This window comes from Melopsittacus undulatus, chromosome 4 (genome assembly GCF_012275295.1).
Source record: "Melopsittacus undulatus isolate bMelUnd1 chromosome 4, bMelUnd1.mat.Z, whole genome shotgun sequence".
In the NCBI taxonomy this organism is placed as follows: domain Eukaryota; kingdom Metazoa; phylum Chordata; class Aves; order Psittaciformes; family Psittaculidae; genus Melopsittacus; species Melopsittacus undulatus.
In genome coordinates, this window is record NC_047530.1 from 56,569,877 (window position 1) to 56,596,224 (window position 26,348).

The 26,348-nt window shown below is 40.8% G+C and overlaps 2 protein-coding genes across 2 annotated transcripts in view; both read right to left on the reverse strand.

Moving 5' to 3' along the window:
- Positions 1-9,468: 9,468 nt before the first annotated feature.
- KCNJ11 (potassium inwardly rectifying channel subfamily J member 11) lies at positions 9,469-11,161 on the reverse strand. Its single transcript, XM_034061995.1, has one exon. It carries the CDS (start codon positions 11,121-11,123, stop codon positions 9,921-9,923), a length of 1,203 nt encoding a protein of 400 aa, XP_033917886.1. The 5' UTR covers positions 11,124-11,161; the 3' UTR covers positions 9,469-9,920.
- Positions 11,162-16,802: 5,641 nt separating this feature from the next.
- The window catches only part of ABCC8 (ATP binding cassette subfamily C member 8), a 74,800-nt gene continuing 65,254 nt past the window's right edge, over positions 16,803-26,348 (reverse strand). The window contains exons 32-39 of the mRNA XM_031052735.2: positions 25,680-25,800; positions 25,395-25,525; positions 24,806-24,884; positions 23,775-23,883; positions 22,056-22,159; positions 21,110-21,243; positions 19,985-20,047; positions 16,803-16,963 (exon numbers count right to left, since the gene is read on the reverse strand). Coding sequence (XP_030908595.2) covers positions 16,826-16,963; positions 19,985-20,047; positions 21,110-21,243; positions 22,056-22,159; positions 23,775-23,883; positions 24,806-24,884; positions 25,395-25,525; positions 25,680-25,800 — 879 coding nt within the window. The 3' untranslated portion in view covers positions 16,803-16,825. The remainder of the gene's footprint in view (positions 16,964-19,984; positions 20,048-21,109; positions 21,244-22,055; positions 22,160-23,774; positions 23,884-24,805; positions 24,885-25,394; positions 25,526-25,679; positions 25,801-26,348) is intronic.

Below are 26,348 nucleotides of genomic sequence, written 5' to 3' on the forward strand. Positions count from 1 at the left end.
AACACTATTTTAGTGGGGTAAGCAGCCTGCTCACCAGTAGAGCTTGACTGCCATCTTGTTGATGGAACTGATACTTTGGTCTTATTCTTGCTGGCAGAAAAACAACCAAAACACCCCACACTCCTTAACCAAGAGCAACATTTCTTTTGACATATGCAGTATGACACAGTAGGTATGTATGTGTGTAAGTGCAATGTCATACTGAGTCCAGGCACAGAGCACTCAAAGAACAGTAGGTGCATACTTTTTTTCTGTGCAAGTCTTTCTTCTGCAATAAATCACTCTTGACTTAGTATCCCAGAAGTATTTTACTGCAGCAGCTTTTTAATGGAAGACTTTCTCCCTTGCTTTAGCAAAGTCTCCTGTTGCTTCTAAGCTAAGAGAAATCCCTACTCAAAACAGTTCATAAGACTTGAACTTCTCATGTCAAATTCTGTACCTGACAACATAAAGCATTGTATGAATGTATCAGAGCCACAAACATTGGACAGTTACCCAAAGCCAATCAAGCCATGAAGATTAATACTGGAGAAAATGGATTATACTTTTGTATGAGCAAACTATAATTCTCTCCAAAGGCATCTGACAATATATTAAGAGGTGAGATTTTTCATTCAGCAACTCAATAGTGTGTAGAACAAGCCTTTCAGCTCAAGCCTGTGGGTAAACTGTTGTTTTATTATTGTTTGTTATTTCTTAGAAGTTAGTTTAAATTTGGACATTAGTTTGCAAGTACTCGGGCTTTTTAGTGTGCCTGGATAAGGGAATAAGACACCCCACAAAGTTATTAGAGGTGTTGGATTTTTATCTAAAGTAGATAAAATCTTTAAGGAAGCATTTCTATTTTTCAGAATAGCCATCTCACAGTGATGCACTGAATAAGCTATAAAAATTAACTAACAAACAGAACTTTCCCCCTGTAACTCACTAAGGATAAAATCAAACCTCTCAACTAAAGCTGATCAGTACTTCTTAAACTGTTTCAGAGAAATGAATGAAATGTGAGTGCCAGCACAGCATTTTAGCCAGCATTCTGTGAACTGCATCCAGATATATTTTTGTGTAAGTCAGCAAGAAGACATCTGTTGAATTTAACACACTTTGGAGCAGTTTCTGAGATTCAATGTGAAAACCAGCAATGATTGAATACTGAGTAATGAGAACAAGCTAACAAAATATTTGTGGTGTACATGTGGCAAAACTTTTTAATGCAAGATAGAGGCTTTTTCTATGGATACATTAAGTTCTGTTATGATAGGTCAGTGTAAGATTATTGCTATTGCATCTAACTGTATTTCTTCCTACTTTACAGAAGAACCTAACAAACAGGGCTGCTAATGAACTGTGACTGCAAACCAGAGCCACACAGAACCTTTAAAGTATTAGCTTTATAACAGCACAAAACAGCCAAGGCCACTCTGAGCCATTCCTGAGCATAATTCTAGCGTCACCAGTCAAGCATCACTGGAAGGTGACAGGATGGCTTAGCAGAAGCTGCACATCCCCATATCTCCTACAGGCCTCTAGGTTTGGGACCAGCAATGTGTGTGGAGAAGGGGCAAAAAAGTAGGTATCATGTATATTGTCCACTACCACTAAAGAAGTTGTCCCCAAGTTACTTCTTTTAGATAGGGAAGTCACCTGAAGGAGGCAGGAAGGGATCTCTGGCAGTCAAGGCAGAGGTTCACAGAGATATGGGGGTTTTTGAACACTCAAGTTTAACATTGGGCCTGCTTAAGGCCAAGTCCAAAGAAGGGGAATAAGCAGGCTGGAAGACTTATATTTATGTTGTCCCTTCAGGTAGTTATTTAATGTTACAGGAGATCAGTGAAATGTGAAAATTACAGTTTAAATAGTAGAACACAAACCACTTGGCTGACACTGGCACCAACCCCCTCCATAAATGTGTCAGGAGTTTACTCCGTAAATCTATCACGACTTTATTTCATAAATGTGTCAAGACTTTTATCCTCTTCTCTCTGAACAAAATAAAATCAAGGATTCTGGTCAATCTAGCCAAGAAGCAGTTATAATTTTAAAGATTAAGTGTCTTACAGCACGTTCAAAGGCACTAGCCTTGGACATGACACCTTAGTGCTGTGTATATGATGGAGGAACAGGGCAAGTTTAATTCCCTGGTTTAAGGGACTGTTCCCAACTGAGGAAGAAGTAGAAAGTAAGGACGATGAGGATGGATCTGGTTTCATCCCCTGTGTAACTTGCGAAACAGAGAAGCAAAGCAAAGAACGTAGGATCAGATGTGAGGTTTCTACTGAAGATGAAACTTTTGAGGATGCCTTTTAAAACTTGATTGAGCTTCACTTAACAAAAGAAATGGTGTCTCTTCAGTGAAGACAGATCTGCACATAGCAGTACAAACATTTGTGATACCATTCAAACATCTTGAATGCTAGTATTGCAATTGAAGTGCTCTGACTGTGGGTCAGAGGGCTATGGCATGCTGTGGAACTTTTTAACTAGTTTTTTTCCTTATATGCTGTTCAAGAACACAACAGAAGTGACATACTTTTCAGGCTATGTACAGTAATGAACAAAATAGGTAGGAAAAACCCCTTCAAACAGATAAAGGAATACAACTTTTCCACAATTAAAAGAAGGCGCACAAAAGAACAGTCTTTCAAACTGGGTGATCAAATATCACTATCAAATGCATCCATTTAGTAAAGCAGGTGCATTCTAAATGTAAAGATTTCAGCTCTGGATGTCTAGACAACACTTGATAGAAGAAAACCTGCAAGAAAATGGCTACTTTCTGCAGAGACATTTCAAAGATAGAGACTGCCTTTGGAAAATAGCTGTTTACTGCCTATAATTCTAGATAAATGCTCAGCAAACACGAACTTTCTCCATGGTGGGTGAAGCCAGTCTTTAAAATCAAGCCACCCTTGCATATTGAGTGATCAGCACACCCACAGAGTACTAGTCATCTTCTAAAACATCCCTGGGGATGGCTGCATAGGGTAGCTTCTTTACCCATAGGGTCAAAATTTACCATCATTTTACATAAGGAAGCTGCTCTCTGGGCACTCCACTCCAACGAAATTCATGCATTTTGCAAGATGACTACTCCCATCTTCCAGCTCATCTCACTGCTCTTCATCCATCCCATGAAAGAAACATTATCTTACTATTTTTTCAAGTCTTAGAGTAGAGCTAACAATGCTGGGAAATTGCATCTAGGGCAAAGGCAAGATACAGAAAATATTGTTCCCATTACTTCTATGCACTTACCAGGAGATAGCAAGAACTTAGAGTTATTTAGGTTGGAAGAGACCTTAAGAAAATCTCTTCACCAAAAGGGTGGTCAGGCACTAGAACAGGCTGCCCAGGGCAGTGGCAGAATCACTGTTTCCAAAAGTGTCCAAAAACCATGTAGATGAGGCCCTTAGCAACATGGTTTAGTGATGGATTTGGTAGTCCTGGAGTAATGGTTGGCCTTGATGATCTTAAAGGTCTTTTCCAACCTAGCTGATTCTATGATCATTGAATCTAGCCATTATATAGCACTGCCTTCACCACTAAACTGTGTCCTTATGTGCTGTGCCTACATATCTTTTAAATATCTTCAGAGATGATGACTCAACCTTCTTCTTTCAGTGAGGACATTTTTCCTGATATCCCATGTAAACATCCCCTGGCTCAACTTGGAACTGTTTTCTCTTATTCTATAACTTGTTATGTGTGAAAAGAGACCAATACCCATCTTGCTACAACCTCCTTTCAGGTACACAACAAAAAGGGCAGCTGATTTCAGACCACAACATAAACATTCAAGTCATTTAAATGCCTCGTCATATAGGATTATACAACACGTACAAGAGGGCCATGTTCTCTCATGCTAGAGAAAAGGAAATAAAACAAGATTCTCTACTCACAAAGCACAGGAAGACGTTCCCAGGATATGCTGAGGCAGCAACATAAACCACAGAAAACAGCACCACTGTTACAGCAAAAGCACCATCAGGGACTATTTGGGTCAGCTGCCCACCCCATTAACCTAATAATGTCCTAAGAGGAAAAACCTGGTGCTAATGAACTCCCTGGCAAGCTCTCTTCGATTTAAAGTCCAGGATTGAACAGGGGGCCTGATCTGAAACTCACTGAAGGCAAGGGCTTCTGCTGCTGTCATTGATGCTCACTGTCAACCTCTGTGCTCAGCTCTGCCCAGGAATAGCATTATTGTGACTATAACAGCAGCAATGCTATTTGTACACTTTGCCTGTCCTCTGATGGGCATAAATGCAAAACAGTAAGCAGGTACTTGCCACTTAAAATAGTCAATTAGTCAAGGCTAAGGAAGGAGAAGGGCAGCTCCCATCTCTTGTCATAGCATATAACAGCTATATTCTTAGCTCAGGGCCTCGCCACTGTTATGGCAGCAGGGGCAGAGAGATGGGGAAGGATGGGATGGGATACTTGATGCCAGCTGCCAAGGCAGGCATCAGCACCTCTGAAGGGAGGAAAGAGAAAACACGTTCCTCTGTGGGGCCATTATTACAAAGCCTCTGGGTCCCCTCAGTTCATATGGGATTGATTATTTAAGGCTACTCAGCTTTGCAGTAAGGGAGTGAGGTAGCAAACTTCTCATGGAGTTCCAACTGCATTTAAACTCAGTAAGTAAGTCTGGCAAAAAGGTTGACAGGGCAAGAAGAGGGGCTGTAGGTCATGATTCCTGAAAATTACTTTTAAACTGAGTCATTCCCCTGTGATGAGTCTTTAAAGTCACACTGTGTATTCAAATAGGGGCATAAGCTAGGAAAACATGCAGCATACGATCCTCTCTCTGTAGGCACCCAGCAGTGCTAAGAGCAAGATGGAGGCAGGAGTATCTGCAGCCTCTCAAGAATGTCTTCTGCTCTTTTAATAGTTCTCCTTGGGAGGGTGTGGAGGTTTGTATCACATATCATTCTCCTGTTGCTGAATCAAAAATAGTACAATGATTCATTTTTTACAGGCAGCGAGACAGTCACCAGCCACACCAAGCACACGTCCCACCGCCTGCTCTGGTCCAGTTTACCCAAGGTCTCCTTCACACAAGGGTCCTCTCAACTCAAGCAGCAGTTTTGCTTGACCAAGGTCTGCAGTGCTGATTAAACCCCTCTTTCTGCTGCAGTAAATGCTTTCAGCAGGTTGGCAGATTGTCCTTTGATCAAAAAATCCACTGAAATAGGTGGGATTTCTTCTGCTGCCTTCCAGGAGCCTTGGGTCATGGCTGTTGGGTTTGAGAAGTCAACCTTGGAATTGGGAAGCTGGCCCTGGATGAATGCAGTGCTACACGGGAATATGCACTGCAAAGAGCATTGACTCTGCCTACTTTTAGTAGCAGAGAGAGAAACATCAGAGACAGAAAGTTGTAACCAGGGAGCCTAAAATGCAGTGATTTTGAACCTTCTTTTCTCCTGAACCCTAACTTGAAGAGCTAAACCATTTTCACTTCCACAAGGACCTGCAGAATGAACAATAGGGAATAATCTATAGTAGTTTATTAGTACCCAGTTCCTAGGAATAGGTATTTCCTTGCTCTGTGCAAGGAATCCCTGTGAAAGTTGCAAGCTTGGCAATTTCACAATAGATATTGGGTTTCCAATATCTATTTTATTTCTGTATTTCATTTCCCAAAGCATTCTTGTGCTTTATCCCAAACCAAAAAAATCTGTGCTAGCAGACCTACAATAATTACCTTTAGGGGTGACCAATATACAAAAAAAGAGTGGAAGAGGAAGGAAAACATAAAGAAACTTCTGTTTTCAGTGAACTACTATTCATTAGATTGATATTATTAACTATTTATAAATAACTAACCACTAGAATCAGTTGCCACAGAGCCCTCCTAACACTGCTTCCAACAGGGCTGTGCTGTGACCTGTACCTTGCTCAACATGCAGCAATATTTACCCACTGGATTGAGCAATGCAAATCATGTCCAGCCCACAGTCTCGCCTTACAGAGCTGACTGAATTTTGACATTAACCCCACTGCTAATCTATCCTAGCACACAAACCTTGGCCTTGTTAAAGACTTTTATACCAGCCTCTCATATCTGCTTTTTAGGTCTCTGACCTCTCACCTCAGCATCGTCACACCTCTACTGGTGCAAAGGGCTTCGAAAGAAAATAGTTTGTTACTTCTTGACATTGTCTTCCCACTGTGTCACATGTGGATTTAAATAGCGGGGGGTTTTGTCCCTCACCTTCCTTTGCCCTAATATGCAGCCTCTTGAGTTCACTTCTGGTTTGTATCTATTTTATAGGGACATTGTCCTACTGAAGTATACTGCTATAATATACTGTACTTATCACGTGCTTTGGGAGATAAAGAGACAAGGTCAAACCTTGTTATACTCTATTTTGCATACATATGCCACTTGATTTCATTATGAAAAGCAACATGAAACTGATACTCCCAGTTGCTGTGTTCTCACCAGCAGTCACTACAAGTATTTTAAACTGTGGCATATAACTTAAGTGCTCTCCAGTCTCTATTTCTGATTATAAGCTCTGTGATCCTTCTGTCCATCCAAACAGCTTAACAAATTCCAGTTTGAATGTACTAAACAGTGTGGACTGAGTATAAACTGATAATGGCCTCCAGACTCAGAAGCACATGAGAGCAATTTCCATGGACACAGCTGATTACACCAGATCCTAAACTCAGCAATGGGTCACTACAAAACCTACAGCTTCCCACTTTTTGTGTCCACATCCTCCCCTCAGTCAGGGCAAGCTGCTGAGCAAGTAGCCTCCTACTTCCCTCACACTGGTTTCTGTGCAGAGCACATGTGCAGAGGTACCGCAGTGGAAGTCACAGCACACTCCTCTAGCTGCTTGGCAGGATCCCAGCTACGATAACACCTACCAAAGAGTGACAGAGGCTGAGAAAGAAAGTTCAAAACCCACTCACTTTGGACTCCAACTGTGGAAAATGCAGCGTTTGCTCATTACTAAGAATGAGGACTTTTCTACATCAAATGATAGCGCTGACGTCTTCTTCAGAACCTTCCTACAGAGAATGGGGGCGGTCAGCACAAGCACCACTTTAAGACAGTTCCAGATATTTGCATTCCCAAATACTTTGTAAATGACAAAATAAAAGATCCTTACAAAGAAGTAATATCCCTGGGACAAAATAAATACACTTACTCTTCCTTGCTCTGCCCCCGAAATGCTTCTGAATATTTTAAGTGGTGAAAAGACAGAGGAATTTAAAATTACATGAATCCTGAGATTCAAAATCACCAATACTTTGACTGAAATAATTCACCACGGTGATTTTAATAGTACAGATCCTGCCTCCCTCATAATATTATGATGCCTATTTATTGCAAGACTGGAGAAAATTGGGCAGATACTTGTAAAAGAAGTAACAAAAGGTGGTCCTGAAAGCAGCCCAGTGGATACAAGCTGTTTTCTCCAGTCTTTCCCTTCCATCTCACAGTGAACAAATGGAATTTTCTACCTCTCTGTTGCACAGATTTCCCTTAGGGAAGAAGAGGCTTGCATCAGTTCCTGAAAATAGTTGCATGGTAGTGTTCCTGCAACTGCTTCACATTTGGGTCAAATCCTGAAAAGAGCTTTAAAAAGCTACCAGAGCTGAAAAGGTTTTATGCGGGTACCTCAAGCTGTCTTACACATCAAAATAGGGCACTAAAGAGACTAGAGAGAAGCCAACGATTTCAAGTCACTGGAAAGCTAACTCTAGTATTTTGTCTATGACTCTAATAAGAATAGAGCAGTGGTATTGTGACAAGTGATACTTTCAAAGGGACAAAGGTGTCTAGGAAAGGCAAATGACCCTACTCTAAGTGCCCCTCTGATAGGCAGTGGGAGATGGAACAGAAGCACTAAAAGGGAAATCTGGAGAATAATGTGACAGTTAGACTCAATCTTACAGAAAAAGTTTAATCATCAAAAGCATTTAATTATTCCCTCTTATATAAAAAAGGTGGTTTTATGATTACAAATGTAAAATAGGCCTCTCCAAATTTTGTTTGCTGACTGCTTGTTAATGCTAGTTTGACTGTCTTTTCATTGCGAAGCACCACATTTTTAGAGCTGTTCACAGAATACTACTGGTGTATTGGGAATCTGAAATCTGAACAGGCACATATATTCGTTTAACTCATAGTCTGATAATGCTGATACAGGTCTTCATAAACTGAAATATATAAATATTGAAAACAGAATTACTATTTTATAATTTTAAAACAACCATTGATTTTATCCAAACATTATTTCATTTTATTATAGATGCCTGAAAATTTTCCATAGTCACTATGGAAGTTTTGTCACACTTTTGAATGAGTTTGGCATATTGTTACACTCACAACGCATTCAAATATTTGCCATATTATTGCTAACACAAACCATTTAGGTGTATGCTGTGAACTATGCAACATACAAGAACTTGATGCTAGAAGCTCCTTAAGTAAATTGGAAGTAACTTGGTGCCTCTCTACACAGCCTGTAACCAGGTGTTGGATCAAATCTGTTAATGTTTATTTAGGTTTTATTTGGACAACATTACCTTTTTTACTTAAGTGGCAGTTTGCCCTGTTCATAGCACACAGTTAATACTGCCACTGTCTCCTAATAAGCCCACATAGAAATAAAATTGCTGATGTTACTAATATCCCAGGATATCGGATTTGCAAGAGTGTGTAAAGGGGAATCACTCCTGTTGTCACTGTGGAACTGAAGGGGTGAACATGGCTCCTTCACTGTTGCTGGTAAATACCAGATCTTGCATTCTGCTAAAAACCAAGGCAGGCACTTGCTGGGAAGGGAGGTCAGGATGTAAATGGAAAGGGAATAGTTTCCTCTGCAGGTGTATGTTTGGTGACAAAGCATCCCGGAAGCGACCACACTGTCTTACACACCTCTCCTTTCCCTAAGCACAGGAAGCCAGACTTCATTTACAAAAAGGAAAGGAGGGAAAGGTTTTGCCTACTGCATGCAGACATAATTTAGCATTCAGCACTGCCCTTTCATTTAAAGTATCTTTGTCTGTTCCCTAATTATCTAACAGTATTCACCCTGACCTAAGGGACAGCTTAGATTTTTTTTATTGAGATCCTATTGCCATGTGGCTCTGTGTGTGTGTGTGTGTCTTCTTTTAGAAATCAAAATACAGTTTTTTTCCTATTTATAATTAATGACAGTTGTTTTATTAACCACTACTCTTTCTAAAGGCAAAGCATTGCTTATCATCAGAAATGTACAGTCCAAAAAGGTACTCCTGAATGTTTTCTTTTGGAAGTGTAAAGGGTTATAATTTAAACAAAAGCAGGTATTCGACTACATTTCATATTGCATGTGATAGGAGTGGCTCCATACAATATGGATGAAGCAAATCTGGCAGTTAATTTCTTTGAGACATAAAGAGCATAAAACATAGACATTTCCAGATCTGGTCTTGTATCATACATAACATTGCCTGAGCCTTTTGTTATCATTAAAATCCAGCCTACTTTATTAATTATTCATATTTTATTTTGCTATATTAATTGCTCAAGTTAGAAAAAAAACAGTTAAAAACTACTGAGTTGATGACACTGCAAGATCCTCGGTACTGCAAACTGAGGATAAATATACATTTATTTTCTGAGAAAATATGTTGTTACCTGCAGATATATCAATGCAAAATGATTGTGCAATTAAACACAACAGTCTCAACTGAAATTTAAAGCTGCAGACCATGTTTTCCCTACTCCCAGCGCTGTTTGAAATCTCTCACACTTAAAAAAATAGAATTAGCTTTAGATTTATCCCACAATAAATAACACCAGAACATACCTTGTGCTACCAACCTGAATTTAAAAAAAAGTAAGAGGCCACCTCAGTGTTTTGAGTTTATGGGATCTTTCAGACACAAAGCCCTAACAGTTTCCCAGTCAAAAGGCATCAGGAAGGCTCATCACTTATGGTAAACTTAGGCTTTAGCTTGACAGACCTCTTCCTTATTGTGCCTTTAGGGGAAAACGGCATGGTATCCATAATGCTCTTGTCCTCCTCCAGCTGCCTAGCAGTGCACGAAGGGGTGGGCACTTTGACTGTGTTGCCAAATTTAGAGTAGTCCACAGAGTATCGCCCATCTTCCTCTGCCACAATGGGCACAAACCTTTGACCCCAGAGGATTTCATCTGCCAGGTAGGAGGTTCTGGCTTGAGTGGTGATGCCGGTTGTCTCCACCACCCCTTCCAAGATGACGATGATCTCCAGGTCCTCATGGTGGTGAAGGTTTACAGGGGAGATGTCGTAGAGTGGACTGTTCTTGTCTATCACATGGTAGATAATGAGTGGGGAGACGAGGAAGATGCTGTTGCCCCCCACGGGGTTCTCCATCTGGATGTCTATCTGGTTGAGGGGCACCACCTCCCCCTCCAGGCTGGTGGTCTTCTTCACCACCTGCATGCGGATGGTGGCACTGATGATCATGCTCTTCCGCAGGTCCCCCACCCGCAGCATGAAGCAGAGCTTGCCCTCCCTCAGCGCGATGACCGCGTGCTTGCTGAAGATGAGGGTCTCAGCTCGGCGATGGGCTTGTGAGGTCTTCATGAAGATGCAGCCCAGCATGATGGCATTGATCACCAGCCCCACGATGTTCTGCACTATCAGCACCAGGATGGCGGCGGGACACTCTTCTGTCACCATCCGTCCCCCAAAGCCAATCGTCACCTGCACCTCGATGGAGAAGAGGAAGGCAGAGGTGAAGGAGTGGATGCTGGTCACGCAGGGAACAAAGCTGGCCGGGGCCCCTTCTATCCCTTCTCTGGGGTCACGCTGCAGCCGGGTGCTGTGATCCAGGTCTCCGTGGGCGAAAGCGATGAGCCACCACACCATGCCGAAGAGCAGCCAGCTGCAGAGGAAGGACATGGTGAAGATAAGCAGCGTGTGATGCCACTTGAGGTCTACCAGGGTGGTGAAGACGTCCTGGAGAAAGCGTCCCTGCTCCCGGATGTTTTTATGGGCCACGTTGCAGGCACCGTTCTTGCCCACAAAACGCGCCCTGCGCTCCCGTGCTCGATACCGGGCATGATCCGGCACATCCTCCGCCAGCCGGGTCAGCACGTACTCCTCGGGGATGATCCCCTTCCTCGACAGCATGGCTGCCCCCCGCCGCCGCCGCTCAGCGCCGCCCCATGCAGCCGCCGCTCCGCTGAGGTGGGAGGAAGGCACGGCGGGGGACGCCGGGGACGCCCGCACCACGGGCGCACGTATCCGGGCACGGTAGCGCGGCGGCCGCCAGGCGGCGCAGCCGAGGTACGAGTGGGCTATCGGGGAGCGGCGTGAGGAGAGGCGGTCGGCGGCCTCTGGGCCTCAGGCCTGCGGGCACCGAGCCGGTGCCGGCCCTTCGGTGAGCCCGCAGCGGAGGGACGGGAGCTGAGGAACCGCGAGTACCGCCGCGTAACGGGCGTTGAGCAACGGTGGCAATGGAAGGCGTTAGAAACCGTCGCCTTGCAGGGAAGGGAAGGGGAGATCCGAGTCGCGGCTTGCTCCCCTGTGAGCGCTGCGTGCGTTCTTCAGCTCTTTACCTCAATGGTGCTGTGGGTGTGCGGCTTTGCAGGCTTTAATTGTTATTGTGTCTTCCCCTGAGGAAGGAGGTTTGGATTCGGCCATGAGTGCTTGTTCCAGGATGGGTTTTCTGGCAGTACTTGGATTCCTTCCGTTCACAGTGGCTGCTCTGTGGGATGGTGTGGTTTCACCACACACAGGTTGGGCAGCTGTTCTGTGAAACAGAAAACAAAACAGGATTGGGCTGGTTTTCAATGGGAAAAGAAATCCTGAAATTAACCTGCACATCTGTTTCTGGGAGTGTGAGAAAAGCACTTGTCTGATGAGCCTGTGGTAGGAAATCTGCCTGAAGAGGCCAAGTCCAGGATATGTGGTTAAACAGAGACCTGGAACTAAAGAGTCTCAATTCCACTCATAAAATTTACTGGAGTTATTTAGCTTTGACCAAGGAAGGGTTTTTCTGACAGAAGGAGCTCATGAAACGTGAGCTCTGGCTGCTCAGGAGGATGTCTGCTGTGCAGGTAGCAGTACAGGTTGCAAAAGAATGGTCTGCCTGCAGATGGTTAACCCACACTGGCAAAAATGTCCAGACAGGCATCAAAATGGCCAGTGAAAGGGGACAGGGAGCTGGGAAACGTGTGCGGCAGTGGGATGTCTGTGTGTGTACAGACACGTGCACGTGGGACAAGGTACATTGTATAAAAACACTCTTATGTGACTGCTCCACTATTAAACAGCAATATTCTCATTCATGTCTTTACCTACTCTGATTAAATATTTTGGGTTTATTTCAGTTTAGGCACCAACACTGTAGAATTGCTAAACCATCCTGGGATATTCTGGAGAAGAGGTTTTTATTTACTACCAGTGGGTTCACAATTACATTTCTCTAGTTGTACGTGTCCGTGGACTTTTCCTTCAGTTTTGGCTCTGAATGCTTTGGTACACACTGTAAGCAGTTACTGGCATTGATTGCTTGGGCAAGGGGATGTTTGGGAGCCAGCCAGTTGGGGTTGAAGTCCACTTTCACCACCTACAGCTACTTTGAGTGGCCCACCTAGGGACTTCAGTAGTTTTAAGTAATCACTATCTGATCTCTGTGAGCAGTTGTTATAAGTCTTATCGTTAAATGATCACTATCACTTTAGGCTATTGCTGCTTTTTATGTATGAAGAGTTGTGTGTTCTTGGACACATTCATTACTTTCAGGGGGTCAGTTTCCCAATACTACATGTGTCTCTTGTTCCGGCTCATCTTTCTTGCTGCTTTGATAAATAAAATGAAGATAACAAGATGCCCTGGCACCTGGCTGCCAGGCCACTAAGCTTAGCCAAAGGTATTTTTCCTTTTTCTGTATTACTTTGTGAGCTAGACATTTTTTGTGTGCTTATTGTGAATGTCACCTACACCTACACTTAAAGTACATGATTTATATATAAAACTTTAAAAAAATCGGTATTTTAAAACTTTTTTGCTAAACATTTAAAACCCCAAAAATCTCTGAAGAAATTTGAAGATTTCCTTGTCAAAAATGTGGTTCTCCAGCTGATGGCAGCTCATAGTTACTTCCATCAGTTTGAAGTGAGCATAAAGAGGCTCTGTAACACCGTTGCAGTTCATAAGTAGCATTTCACACAGTTTTGCAGAGATGCATGTAGTTGTTAAGAGGCAGTCAGGTCTTTCCGGCCATTTCTTCCTTACTCTTTTTCTAATCGTTCTTTTGTTCTATACCTTTTCCTCCAGAGGGCGGCAACTACGTGGATGTAGAATGAAAAAACCTATGTTGGGCAGGAGTGTTTTAAAGGGAAAGGTAAATTGCTTCATAGTCTGGTGCTACCCCTCATGCATGGAGCCTACTACAACCAGGAGTGTTTCACGAACAGTCACCATGCTGGTTTAAGGAATCCTGAACTCTGTAAGGTTAGAAGGGTGTTCTCTTGTTTCCACTTCTGTTCTTTATTGGGACTGTCATTTGCCACTTACTTATTTTTCTTCACCTCTGAGCACTTATTTGCTGAGATAGGACAGCAAAGCAAGTGGCTTCAGCTGAGGAATTTCTAGAGCAGAATTAAAACAAGCCCTGTCTTTGTGGATCAAGTAACAGACACTTAATGAAAAAAAGTGACAGATCTGCTGACTGAGCCAACATATTTGTGTTAAGAGCTGCTGAACAAATTGAACTCACAGGAATTAACAATCCCACTCTATAGTATCTTGAAGGGTAACTTTTTCCATCCACAAAATAGGCTTTACATTTCAATACTCCCCTCTGCTCCAATTTATCCAAACTTTAATGGCTATCAAATAAGATACTGCTATAACTTAAATAAAAATTTACTTGGCACTGTGGTATTATTCTGCCTTTAGAAGCAGACCTTTCTTTCAAAGGCTATGCAGTGTTAGCCTAACATGAATTAAGCCTTATGAATCAGCATTCCGTGAGAGTGGGTAGACAGAAGAGACCCAAGCTGGTTATGCGAAGCCAGAGGGGAAGGCATGAGCAGAGCTAGTAAGAGGGCTAATGTAGCAGGTGTGCTGTGTTCCCTCAGAAATAAGTAGAAGAGGATGAAATAGCCACACTAAGACAAGGGAGTAAATGCTATAAAGGTTTTTGTATAATGGGAGCATTTGTAGAAAGTGGAAAAAAAAATAAAACAGAGCCAGGTTGCATCTCCACAGGCAGCCTATCCCACTAACACCTGTGGGACCCAGCCAAGACCCATCCCAGAGGAGAAATGAAAGTCTGGACATGGCAGCTCCCCTCAGCAGCTTCACATGGCTGCTCTGGAGCTGTCTTGCACCCATTTTAGTACAGCACTTTGCTTAGTAATGCTTCATTGCCATGCAAAATACATTCGTGGACCTGATTTAATAATGACTTCTGGTCCGCCTTACTCAAGGTAGCAGCTTTAATGACTCAGATAATGGCTGTGAGCCTCACACCATGGAATAATTTTCTTGAATACTGCTTCTGGTTGAGACTCTAACCCTTTGTTTGGAGTTAGGGGGCAGAAACTCCCTAGGACTTGGCCCCATTTAAACCAGACTAGATAAAATGTGCTGAGGAAATGTGAAGTGTATTCTGTCCAAGTGGCAGCTAAGAGGCCTCGCTGTTCACACATATTTATCCAGCAGTGTGGTACCATTCAAAAGATACATGATTGGTGGATATGAACCAACACTTCCTACCCTCCTGCAATGCTGCTTTGTGAAATACAAGCCCCACTGATGATAGAAATGTATGGCACTTGTACTTTGTGTTCTTACTTCTTAATACCTCAAGATATACTGTTTTTGTCTTAGTGATATGCTGTGTCCTTTACTCCCTTGCATTCCTTTCCAGGTAAGATTGTCAGAGGCTTGTGGAATAGGAGCTAGTCCAAATTGCAGTGTCAAATTCCAGGCACTTTATTAAAAGCATATGAAACCTCACTTTATCTTTCACAGATGGTTGCAAAGCTTCTGAAGATCTCTCTTTGCAGCATGAATTTGAGATCTTCTGCAGGGTGGTGGTCTCCCTAAGCTTTTACAGGATGAGATCTTGCCTTAGACCAGTACTGGGCATCTAGGAGACAAGCATGCATATTAGCTGTAGTAGAAACCTCCTTTATGTTGACTCAGCTCTTCTGCTACCCTGGAAGGATAGTCACCTATCTCCCACCTCTTCCCTCTTAGCCTTAATGTGTCCCTTGTATCACAGTGTGAAAACACACCAATAGTTCTGCAGCTGTTTTTTTCCTTGACACTATCAAGCAAATGAGTCCCTGGAGGAGTTACCTCCCAACTGCACCTTTTCTTTCTTCATCTGCAGCAGGCAGTGACAGAAGTCATGCATTTTATCTGCATAACTGTATTCTGTCTCCCTCCTTTTATCACTGTTCATCCTACACTCTCCTGCTGGTTCTCAGGCCGCGATTTAATGCCCTTAGGTATTACAGAAATAATAGCAGGCAGATGCTGCAAATACTGTGCTCTGGAATTGATAGCACTACTTGAACAGCAATAACAGTTCTTCAGGTTTTGTAGTTTCAGCACTAGAAGTAATACATTAAAAAAACACATATCCCATGAGAACACTGAGGTATATTCTTCTAAAAAATAAAGCATTAAAAAAACAGATTCCAAATTAATTGAGCAGGCTAAAGGAGAAAAAAGAACAAATGATTTTTCCCAAGTGCTAGGAATTCTTCAAAATGGGAAAAAGGGCAAAAATGGATGTAAAGCCAAAGTTGCTATAAAAAGAGTAATAGTGAAAAATTCATTGTAGCCTTCCATTGGGTTATTGACATTCTAACCTCTTAATAATTAGTAAATCCTGGAATGACTGTCAATGAATTAAGAGGGCAGGGATAAGTAGCTGTCTAGCCAAATTAGGATAATTTTGGTACTTACAAGCTATCTTAGTAAGTATCCATAATTTACTGGTAAGTCCAACAGTGGGTGAAATACATGAAACTAGGAGAGGATGAGTCAAGCTTTCATGGCTCCAAGACATAGTGAACGATTTAATATAGTTTATTTACCAGACCTGGAGGGATGATTTCCAGATGAATTGGTACATCTGTACTGGTCTGGAAACTGTGGACATTAAGCAGTGATACTTTATCACAGCCTGCCTGCTCTTAGCTTCTTCACAGTTTGGGACCCAGTCAAGCTCAGTCTCATTCGGAATCCCTATAATATTATTCAGTGGGGATAGAAGTGAGGTAGCCTAAGAAAGACTAAAGGAATTAAATTGTGTTTAATTTCTAAATGGTATTAAAGGAGAGACCATCAGACACAGGCACTATCAATAAACCACAACATAACTTTTTTAAAATAGATTTTATATTTAGATATGAAAGCTTTACAGAGTCATATGATTAAAAGAGATACAAGCTTTTTAGAAATACCTTTGGTATATAATTCTTCTTTCTGCATTTAATCAGTCATAAGCATTATCTACAGTAGGGCTATAACACATAAAAAATAACATGTTAATAAAATGGCAGGAGAGGTTTAAGAGTTACATAAAAACTCCACGCTGGCTATGCTTGTTTGATGTGCATCCTGTCATATTTCACCCATGTAGGTTTTTTCCAACCATATTTCATGGTGCTTTGGTGGCAAATAAAAACACGAGTAGTATGTGAAAAAGGAAAGTAGATGGGTAATTCATGAATACTTCAGATGGAAAAAATTGTCTCATTTTATTAAAAAAGGAAAACCTCAATTATGAAATAGTATTTATTTACAGGTATTTTACATTTTTAGAAAATAATACAATTGTACTTTAAAATGCTTCATTATTTTTATTACTTATCTGCTTGTACAAAAGAAGCAAAGACACTGTCTTCTTGTTCTAGCAGAACCTCAGGCTTGTCATATTCCAAAATAACCCCTCTCTTCATTACAATAACCAAATCCGCATTGAGGATCGTGTGCACTCGGTGCTGAAAAATGAATAAACAAAATACCAGTTCAGTGTTTCTATCAGATACATTCCAGGATAAGACAGAATTCCAGAAATTAATTTTCCTATCAAGTTCAGTTAAGGCTACTCGTCATCCGTGTTTACTGTGCAGATACTGCAGAGCATTACACACCAAGAACCACGTGAATATTCAAGTACCTAAACTGCACACAGATACTTGGCTATGAAGATTCATATTGGTTCAGACTACAGTGTCCCTAGCCCAAAGTCCTTCCACCAAGCATTGCCACAAGGAAGTAGCAAAGAAGAATGGGAACAAGGCAAGTGCGGTACTGCACGAGGGTACTCTCCCAGTCCTGGAATACATTTAGGTCAGAGGGGTTCCTGAGCTTGGTGTGGTTTGTCCATTTGTAAAACTGACTATGTATCTCTTTAAGACCTTTCCCACATCTTCTCTTGAGCTTTCAGAAACACTTTGAATCTGCATCCTTTGGAAAAGATTTTCTTTCAGGTTTGGTCCCCACTGCACAAATACCCCTTTTTGTATGCTCTGGGCCTTGGTGCTCAGAGCTTCACTTGATGCCCCTTGCCTCATGATTCTGCAGACCTCTCTCGCATTCCGTTACATTGTCCTTCCAGGCAGAAGGCTAGCCTACTCAGCTGCTCTCCCCTTAAGGAGCAGTTCCCCACCTCCAATCATCTTGTTCTTCCTAACATTTTTCAGTTCTAATGTATCGTTCTGGGGATGAGGAGACTGGAACTACACACATTATTCGAGGTATGTGTGAACTATACACTTACATAGTGGTATGATGTTTTCTTTCTTCTCTACCCTTTTTCTAATAAGCCCTAACATTTAATTATTTTATTAGGAAGAAACCTCCCCATTTTTTTTCCACAGTTATTACTGAAAATAATTAATTCAGCTTTTCTGCAAGACTGTTATCTTTCCTGAGCATTCTTTCCAGGTACTGATCATCAAATAGACCTATAAATTGACAGACTTCTCGCTCCCAGTGTGTTTCAGGGATTCATGGATTTGCTATTAGCTTTGATGGCTTCCAGAAGCTGGTCTTACATTTTTTTTTGGCCTGTCTTGTTGCATTTTCACATGTAACATGCCAGAGTTTATGATCATTTCTATTTTATTTATTTGGCTATGACTTCAGCTTTTACAAGAATGCCTTCTTGTTTCTAATAATCTTTTCTCATTTGTTTAGCCACACCAGCTTCTTTCTGTCCTAACAAATAGCATGCACTGGCTGTGGGATTTCTGAATAGAATCCAAATCCTTCTGTAATTTCCATGATCCCTGACAGATTCAGTTTTCCTCGCTTCTTCTTTTAGCTTTTTTTCTCTACCATTTTTTGGTATTTTGTTTTTAGCAAGCTCTCTCATTTTTAGAGAATTCCCCTTTTAACATGTAAAATCCAACTGCATCAGATTTTTGGGTCTGCATTACTTTTGCAAGGATATTTAATCTTAGAATACTATGTACCCTGTTACCTATTCACTTTTCACCCCTAAGATTTATAATGAGATCCTGGGCACCCTCAGTACCAAAACAACTCTTGCATTTCCTTCTGTGTCTTCCTAGCCAGATGTTCCATAAAAATAATCACTGATGGCATCTACAAATCTCATCTCTGCTGCAGTCCTTCTGTGACATTTATTCAGTGTACAAGAGAGGGGGAGGGGACTGAAATATCACATTCCAGCTGTACTTGCTGCCCTGGTTGTCTGATCTCTTTCAGTATAATACAGTCATTGCTGCCATCCTGATAAAGTAACACAGATGATTACATAGACACAATACTGTACTCATTCTATTCTTATTCTTCCTAAGCACAAACAAGGAATATATGGCTTTCTCTGAAGAAAAAACAAAAATACCCCCCCAAAACCAAACAAACCACAAAAAAAAACCCAAACACAACCCAAACCAAACCCCAAACCACACACAAATACGTACACACACAAGAAGCCAAAACTACTACTAACTCCCCCCCCAACCACCCATGTTATGTTTCTACTACAGAATATTTTGAATACAAATTCATCTGCTGTAAACCACTTTTACATTGGAAGTAAAAACATTCAAAGTAAGTTAATTAGTGGAAGACTAATAAAACTTTCTCAGTCTATCCCCAAACAAACAGAAAAAGATACATAAATGCAGATGCAGTGCAACTCAGAATTTTCATGCAGAGAAAGCAGGAAATTTCATGCTTATGATTCCCTTGCTTTTTTTGTAATGACACACAGAATGGATACCATAAGATAAACAGGTTTTCTATTACACATTTGCTAGGTAGAAATAAAAAGATGCTCTAAGATTCTTGAGCATAGTTTTTTTTTACTTGTGTTTAATTTTTAAATGTTAAGAAGCATAATGACTTTATTTCACCTTCCTGAAATATGTGTATTTTTAGAAACAGAGGACTGAAAGGTATGTATTGCTTCTGGCATATCTGTTTAATCAGCTACTTTGGTTCAGGTGAAATCTCTCTCATAAACAATTTTTCAATAGATGCTCAAGATCGCAGTGTAATCACTTCAAGAAGATGCAAATTTGAATTCAGTGACTGTCAACAGGGATGGAATGTTTATTTTTAAAGGTTAGGAGGATTCTAATTCTTTTTTAATTCTGAAACACAATTGCTTTTTTCCGGTGGCAGAACTATCACATAATTTTACTTGTCCTTAGATAAGTGATTATTGCAGCTTGAAGAAACTTCTTCAGATTTCACAGTAGTCAAAGCCATATTATAATTTAAATTAGCCTGAAACAGGTAACAGAAAATAGACTGCATACTTGGATTATATGCACTTGCAGGCAGTTGGACATAGCTTCACACAGCCCATGACAGAAGCTGTTATGTTTTTAAGAAAGCAGTTTAAAATGGAAGAGAAAGCTTAAAATTAAACATTTTTTTTTTTAAAAAGCCAAATTAACAATTTATTAACATTGATAAGAATTGAGCAGTGTGGCATTTCTGATTCTTGCTTGCATTATAACAGCAGCAGAGACTGTACTTACTGCTATTGTAACCACAGTACGGTCAGCAAACGCAGTCATGACTACCTTCTGGAGTATGTTCTCCTGTGTAAACAAAAACATTTGTTGCTTTTCAAACAACAGAAGTCACATGGGAGTCATACAGACACTAAGAGAAACCACTGATTATTCCATGCTTTTATTGATCCTACATTGCAGAAATGAAAAATTAACTACATGCCAGAACTAAGTCAGAGCCTAGTCTTCAGTTAGGCCTGCTTGCTCCTGCCACCAACCACTGCCTCTCAGCTTCAGTGCATAAGAGCTGTGCTCTGGCCTCAAAATCCCTGCCAACCTGGCCTCAGACTTACAGTGAGGAGAACAAAGGTGAATTCAGGGTGCTGCCATGCTGCCTGCATGCTGGCACGTCTGTGCTGCATTCTTCACCCTTCTGCAAGTCTAGGAATGTCCCAGCACACTGGGGACATCTAACACCAAGGGGTGGCAGGGATAAGCAAGGGAGTATGGGGTACCTGGCATATTATAGCAGTGGAGATGATATTCAAGATGGTCTTAGCATGCATAGTTCTCACTCAACAAGTTCTTATCCTTTGCTATTTAGGAAACGTTGTTGTATACCAAACAGCCTACAAATGTCACTAGCATAAATACCTTTATCTGCTATTACCTGTGCTTTAGATATGTATCCCAAAGGAGGAACTATATCCTAAATGCATTAAAATTAAAAATGTATTTTAACTTAGCTGCCAGAATTAAAAATTGTAGCTGTTGAAATAAACCCCTCCAATTATATTCTTTATTCTTAGAAAGAAGAACACTGAAACATTTCTCATAACAACATAACAAAGGAAAAAAATACTGACCTTACAAAGCTTTTCTTTTTTTTTAGAATATCAAGCTACCAATGAAAACCACTTCATTTTCTAAATGCAGGTAATGCTGGAATAACTATTAACCCCCTAGTAAAATGATTTAAAAGCTCTTTAGATTGACTCACAACTATCTTGGACTTGTAAACACATCTGCACTAAATATGGTGTAGGCATATTACCGAGTGGATAGAATTGCTTTCCACCTGTTTATTTGCACATTAGCAGTTGCCTCCCCCTCAAGGAAAACAAGAAATCAGGAACAGTCCAAACTCACCGTTGCCATGTCAATAGATGCTGTGGCTTCATCCATGATGAAGATGCTCGTCTTCCGCACAAAAGCCCTTGCTAGGCAGAACAGCTGTCTTTGGCCCTGGCTGAAGTTTTCACCCCCTTCTGTGACTATAGCATCTGGAAATGATATAACAAAACCAGTATTTAGGTGCTCTGTGTGTGTGCGTATACAAGAGGGTCAGATCAGAGTAGAGCATATGCTTGGAAAATAATGTCTCACTTTCAGCATAAAGATTCTCAAAGTAACATATCCTAGGTCTATAGCTCCTGGTCACTCCACTTTGCTTGTTTATTTCCACTGCTCACAAGAACTAGTACTGTCTCACTACTATTTCTGTCTCACTATATTCTTTACATCTATTAGACATCAAAGTAACTACAGATGTTTAGGAGTGAGTTTCTCTGGAATGTGTGCAGTTTAGGTTACTGCATCCCCCTGTCAAAGTAACATAATTTCTTTACCTAAAGATTGTATAACTTGCCATTTTTAAAGTTTTTCTTTATGTCTTTTTGTGTGTTCTGGGGCGTTGGTTGGTTTGTTTCATGGCCGAATGATTCACACCTTTAAGCTTTAAAAAGTCTTCCTCCTTGGATATGACTTGGAAAATAGAAAAGAACATATTCTAGGTAACACCTAACTTGTTGACACCTTATTTGAATTCACAGGAACCAGTGCTTCATGACAAAGACATACTGAAATAATAATTTTATCATTAATTTGAATAGAAGCAGGATTCTGCCGCACAGGTGCAGCTGGTAGGGGAGTTAGATGGATATAGCACCTCTGCCTGCAGGTAAGCACTTTCTGTCACCTTCTAAAAACCTAAAAAGCTTTTTCTTCAGCAACTACCTTTTTAATATGTAGAAAATGTGAAACGGGAGTGTTATGCACACTGGAAGTAATTTTCTCAAGAAGAAAGTCTTATTACCTAGACCCCCAGGTAGCGCTTTCACCACATGCTTGAGCTGTGCTATTTCCAATGCTTCCCACAGCATGCTGTCAGTGCACTTCTTCTCAGGGTCCAAGTTAAACCTACAGTTATGTGTAATTAAAGAGTGTCAGTCAATATAAACTTCTACAATATGTTTTTTTCTTTTAGTGAGCTTAGAAATAAACCTGAAAACAATTATAATCATGTGCTCAGCATCTGGGGCTGATTCTGATTTATCATTGATATAAATGCTCTGAATTTTGTAGACTCAGTCAACATTTATAACAATGTGATTAAGAACAAAATCCGACTCTCAGCTGAGCAGTATTTGAAAAACTTCCTGTTTTGCAGATCTCTTTACGGTTTTAGAAGTTATTTTGTTCTGAATAAACTGAAGAAATTCTTATGTTTTACTAGAAAACATGGAGAGAAAAAGGGTTGTGAATATGATCAGTTCAAATTAACATTTTTTAACAAAGGCCAAATTTCTACCATCTCTCCTTTTCAATTCAGTGTCTCTGTTCTTTACTGCTACATAAATGCTAAACAGAACAATCAAGCTTCATACTGAAATATGAAATGCAAGTCTTCTGTACAACTGAACAAATCTTGGACTTATGAATAGACGAATGCTATCTTAGCTTGCTGTGGCCCAGAAATGATAGCAACAAATGAGAATCTCCTATCAGTGTATAGAATGATAATCAGAAATAAAAGATTCAATGATGTGTAACACTTTATTTGCATGTTTTATTCCTGCTGTATGTGCTGTGAGTGACCAGTGCTGGCCTAAATAATTTTAATAGGTTAATTAATAAAACAAAGGCATATAGTCACATGACATGAATGAATAATGCTCTATTCCAGGCAAGTTCAGAAGATAATCATGAGATCTGTATTAGCATGGAGTCAGCAAACACAAAAGCCTGTATCATTTTTAGTGAACTCTAATGACTAATACGTAGAAACTGTAACTATAGGTGATGTAACTGTGCACTGGGGATTGTACTTTTCCTTTCTAGGGTAAATGCCACAGACAGGGAAAGCCATTTGCTAGAAACTGTGGAGCTTTTTGCCATTGTTTCTACTGCATCAACCTCTCAGAGAAGGAGGAAGAGAAGGTTATTTGGTCTCACAGCTGAAAGAATGGCTCAAAAACTAGAAAGCAACACGGGTAAGAGGTTCCAGGATAAAATACTGCAAGCATCCCCCATTAATTCTTATATTGCTTTACTGCTTTCTCTTTTTCTACATTAATTTTTCAAGTCTACATTTTTTTCTGAGAGTCTGCGTCTCATATTTTAAGGCAGTCAGGAGAAAATAGGTGTAGGAGTGCCCTGGTTTCAGCTATAACAGTTACTTTTCTCCTTCCTAGTAGCTGGTGCAGTGCTGTGTTTCAGGAAGTGCTGGGTGGTTATGGATATTTGCTCAGTGAGCTAAACTGATTACTTGATCCTGGCAAAATAAATAGTGACTTTCTGGGATGACTTATGCCAACAGCGTGCTGACCAGGCTCAGGCACTGGAAAGGTGCAGTGTGGCAGGGGTAGGTAAAAAGCAAAGACAGAAGGCAGCGGTCCTCCCTACTGCAACTGAGACAACAGCAATTAAACAGCTGGCTACCACCAGGTCTGCAAAAGTCATTATATTGTATAATTATAATATATAATAACATATAACTCTTATATGTTTTTTATTGCTGGTGCTTAATGCTCACCGGATTGTTCCGCTGAATAAAATAGGGTCTTGTAGAATGATTGACAGCCTGGATCTCAACGTCTGTAAGGGTAGCTTAGCGATATCTATACCATCAATGATAATCCTTCCTATTCAAAAGAAAATGGATAGTCTACTAGACTGTTTATCATGCCACATAGCTGCTGGCAAAGACACGGCTCACTTTCAGCTTGCGATACAGTACAGCAGGAACAGGCCTTGAATTGCATATTCCCGTATTCACTAATGAAACACATTTTGGTTGAGCAGCAAGCACAATTGTCTTGAGACTAAGCCTCAGCTAGGATGAATATGAAGCATACCTGTAATATTTTAGGAAAGATTAGACACACTACTTATCTGCTTGACCATTATAAACATCTATCAAACAGCAAGGTAAGATATTGCTTCAATTAGGAACTAGTTACCAAGGGGGAACCAATGTTTCAGAAAGCCAAATTACTATAGAGCACTTTGGAATTTTATCTCCAGGTACAGCTGTCTGGCTGTGCAGAAGGGCCCTGTGGGTGATGTGTGGGAAACTGAGGCTAACGTTTTTTTGAGATGCACAGGAGTGTTGTGTGAGGCACACGGACATGGCACACACAGTAGGAAATATGGCAGGAAATTCCAGGGCAGCAGATCAAACTGACAGGCAGGGAAGCACATTTGCAAGCCAAACTGCAATCCCCAGTAGCTGAGTTTCCTGGGCCAGTGGGTCCTAATCTGTACCTTGTGTACAGATCCTTCTTGTACTTGGACTCCTTCCCTTGTTATGCTTTGCTCCTACTGTTGTGGTTTAACAGCACCAAAGGCTGTCCTCAGTTACTCTTGGACTATTGCTTCTGTCAGGTAGAATTTTCATTGATACAGCTTATGAATGGCACAGCTGCTAAGTGGCAGATGATATTGTATTAAGCAAGGCCAGAGAGTGTGTCCTGCAGATTCAAAAAACACACTTCAAAGCTGCTGCTGTTAAAGAAAGCACTTCTAGGAGCTAAGCTTGAGCAATTCACAAAAGTATAATCTTACCCTCAAAGGTGTCAACCATTCTGAAAAACGCTAAAGAGAAGGAGGATTTTCCACTGCCTGTTCGGCCGCAGATCCCAATCTGTGAAACAAGAAGCAAATGAACATCAGGTAGAAGAAAATGGATAAGTCTGTATTTGACACGTAAGATGAGTGGGTATAGGAGCTGTTCTGATCCACATGATTTTTATGCCCAGATAGTTCAGTTAAACTGAACTAGCTATAACAGAATCCTGTTCACTCTTTGTCTTTAGAGATCGAAGCAGTTATAGATAAATCAAGGCCAGTCATATATACAGTGGCAATGACGGAAAGATACGCAAGGGAGCCACATGGGAAGGATCGCAAGTAGGTCTAACAAACAGAAGGGCACTGGGATACTGGGAAGTGGTGTTAGTTCTAATGTCTCACTCTAATGTATGCCTAAACACACCAACCCCCAGACTCCTTTCTAGTACACTGTGTTCTTTTAGAGAAAAAAAAAATCCTTAATTCAGTCATCAAAACATACTCTGATATGGTGTTTTTTTCAACTCTGATTTCTACTATGTGCTAGTCTAAAGAGCTTCTCAGAATCACTGCAGTTTTTTACCTTTTGTCCTGGAGAGATGTGGGCATTGACATGCTTCAGCACTGGCTTTAAGTTGCTGTCATATCGGACACTGAGGTTCTGGATTTGGATCTCCCCTCTGTCTGGCCAGTTCTGAGGAATCTGTGAGGCAGCTGTAACCAGGAGTACAGGGGAAAAAAAATTCAACCCTCTCATAATAAATTAATCACTTTATTAAGTGATTTACTATATTTGTCATGGTAATATACTGCAAATCATTAAAATTTCAGCAAGCTTTTTCTGCATGCTGCACAAAACTGCACTTACAAAGGAGCCCTTCATAATTTTCAGCTTCTGTTTTGAGCAGGCCATTGATTCTTTTCACTGCACCCAGCTGGATCTCCATGTCAGCCAGGTTACGAACCATCCAATTCAGATAGTTAGACACCTGATGTAAAGCAAATACACGGCTAAATACTAGCTTTTTAGTAGTTTGCATTATTTGACCAGCATGCAGTTTATATTCCTCCGCAGTAACACTTGTTCAGCCTTAATAAACTGAAGTTGTGAATGAACAAAATGGTGCACATGGACAGGCTGACAACAATGACTAAAGGCTAAATTTCCTAACTGCAGTGCACAGATACTTTGGTAGTACAGCAATCTAAACTACACTAACAGAAAAGAGGAAGGGAAACAGTAAACGCAAGTAAAAAGACAGCATCTTGGTAACTTCAGGTTTGGCAGTCTAGACTAGTATACCTGGGCATGCTCACAACTGATGCACTGAAAAAATACTCTTCACAATGCAAGACAATATAAAAAATATGATGCAACTTGGCCATGTTTTGTTGACATATTTGAACTAACATTTTGATTAATATTTTATCTAAAAAACAGAAAGCATACGCTCAAATATGTCAACCATTGCATGTGAACTGAAGCTGAGACATGGTTTCAGTGATCTTACAGTACCCACTACAGATGTACAGACAC

Excerpts from the sequence above, each read along its gene's own strand:
- KCNJ11 (XM_034061995.1), bottom strand. The coding sequence starts at position 11,123 with ATGCTGTCGAGGAAGGGGATCATCCCCGAGGAGTACGTGCTGACCCGG.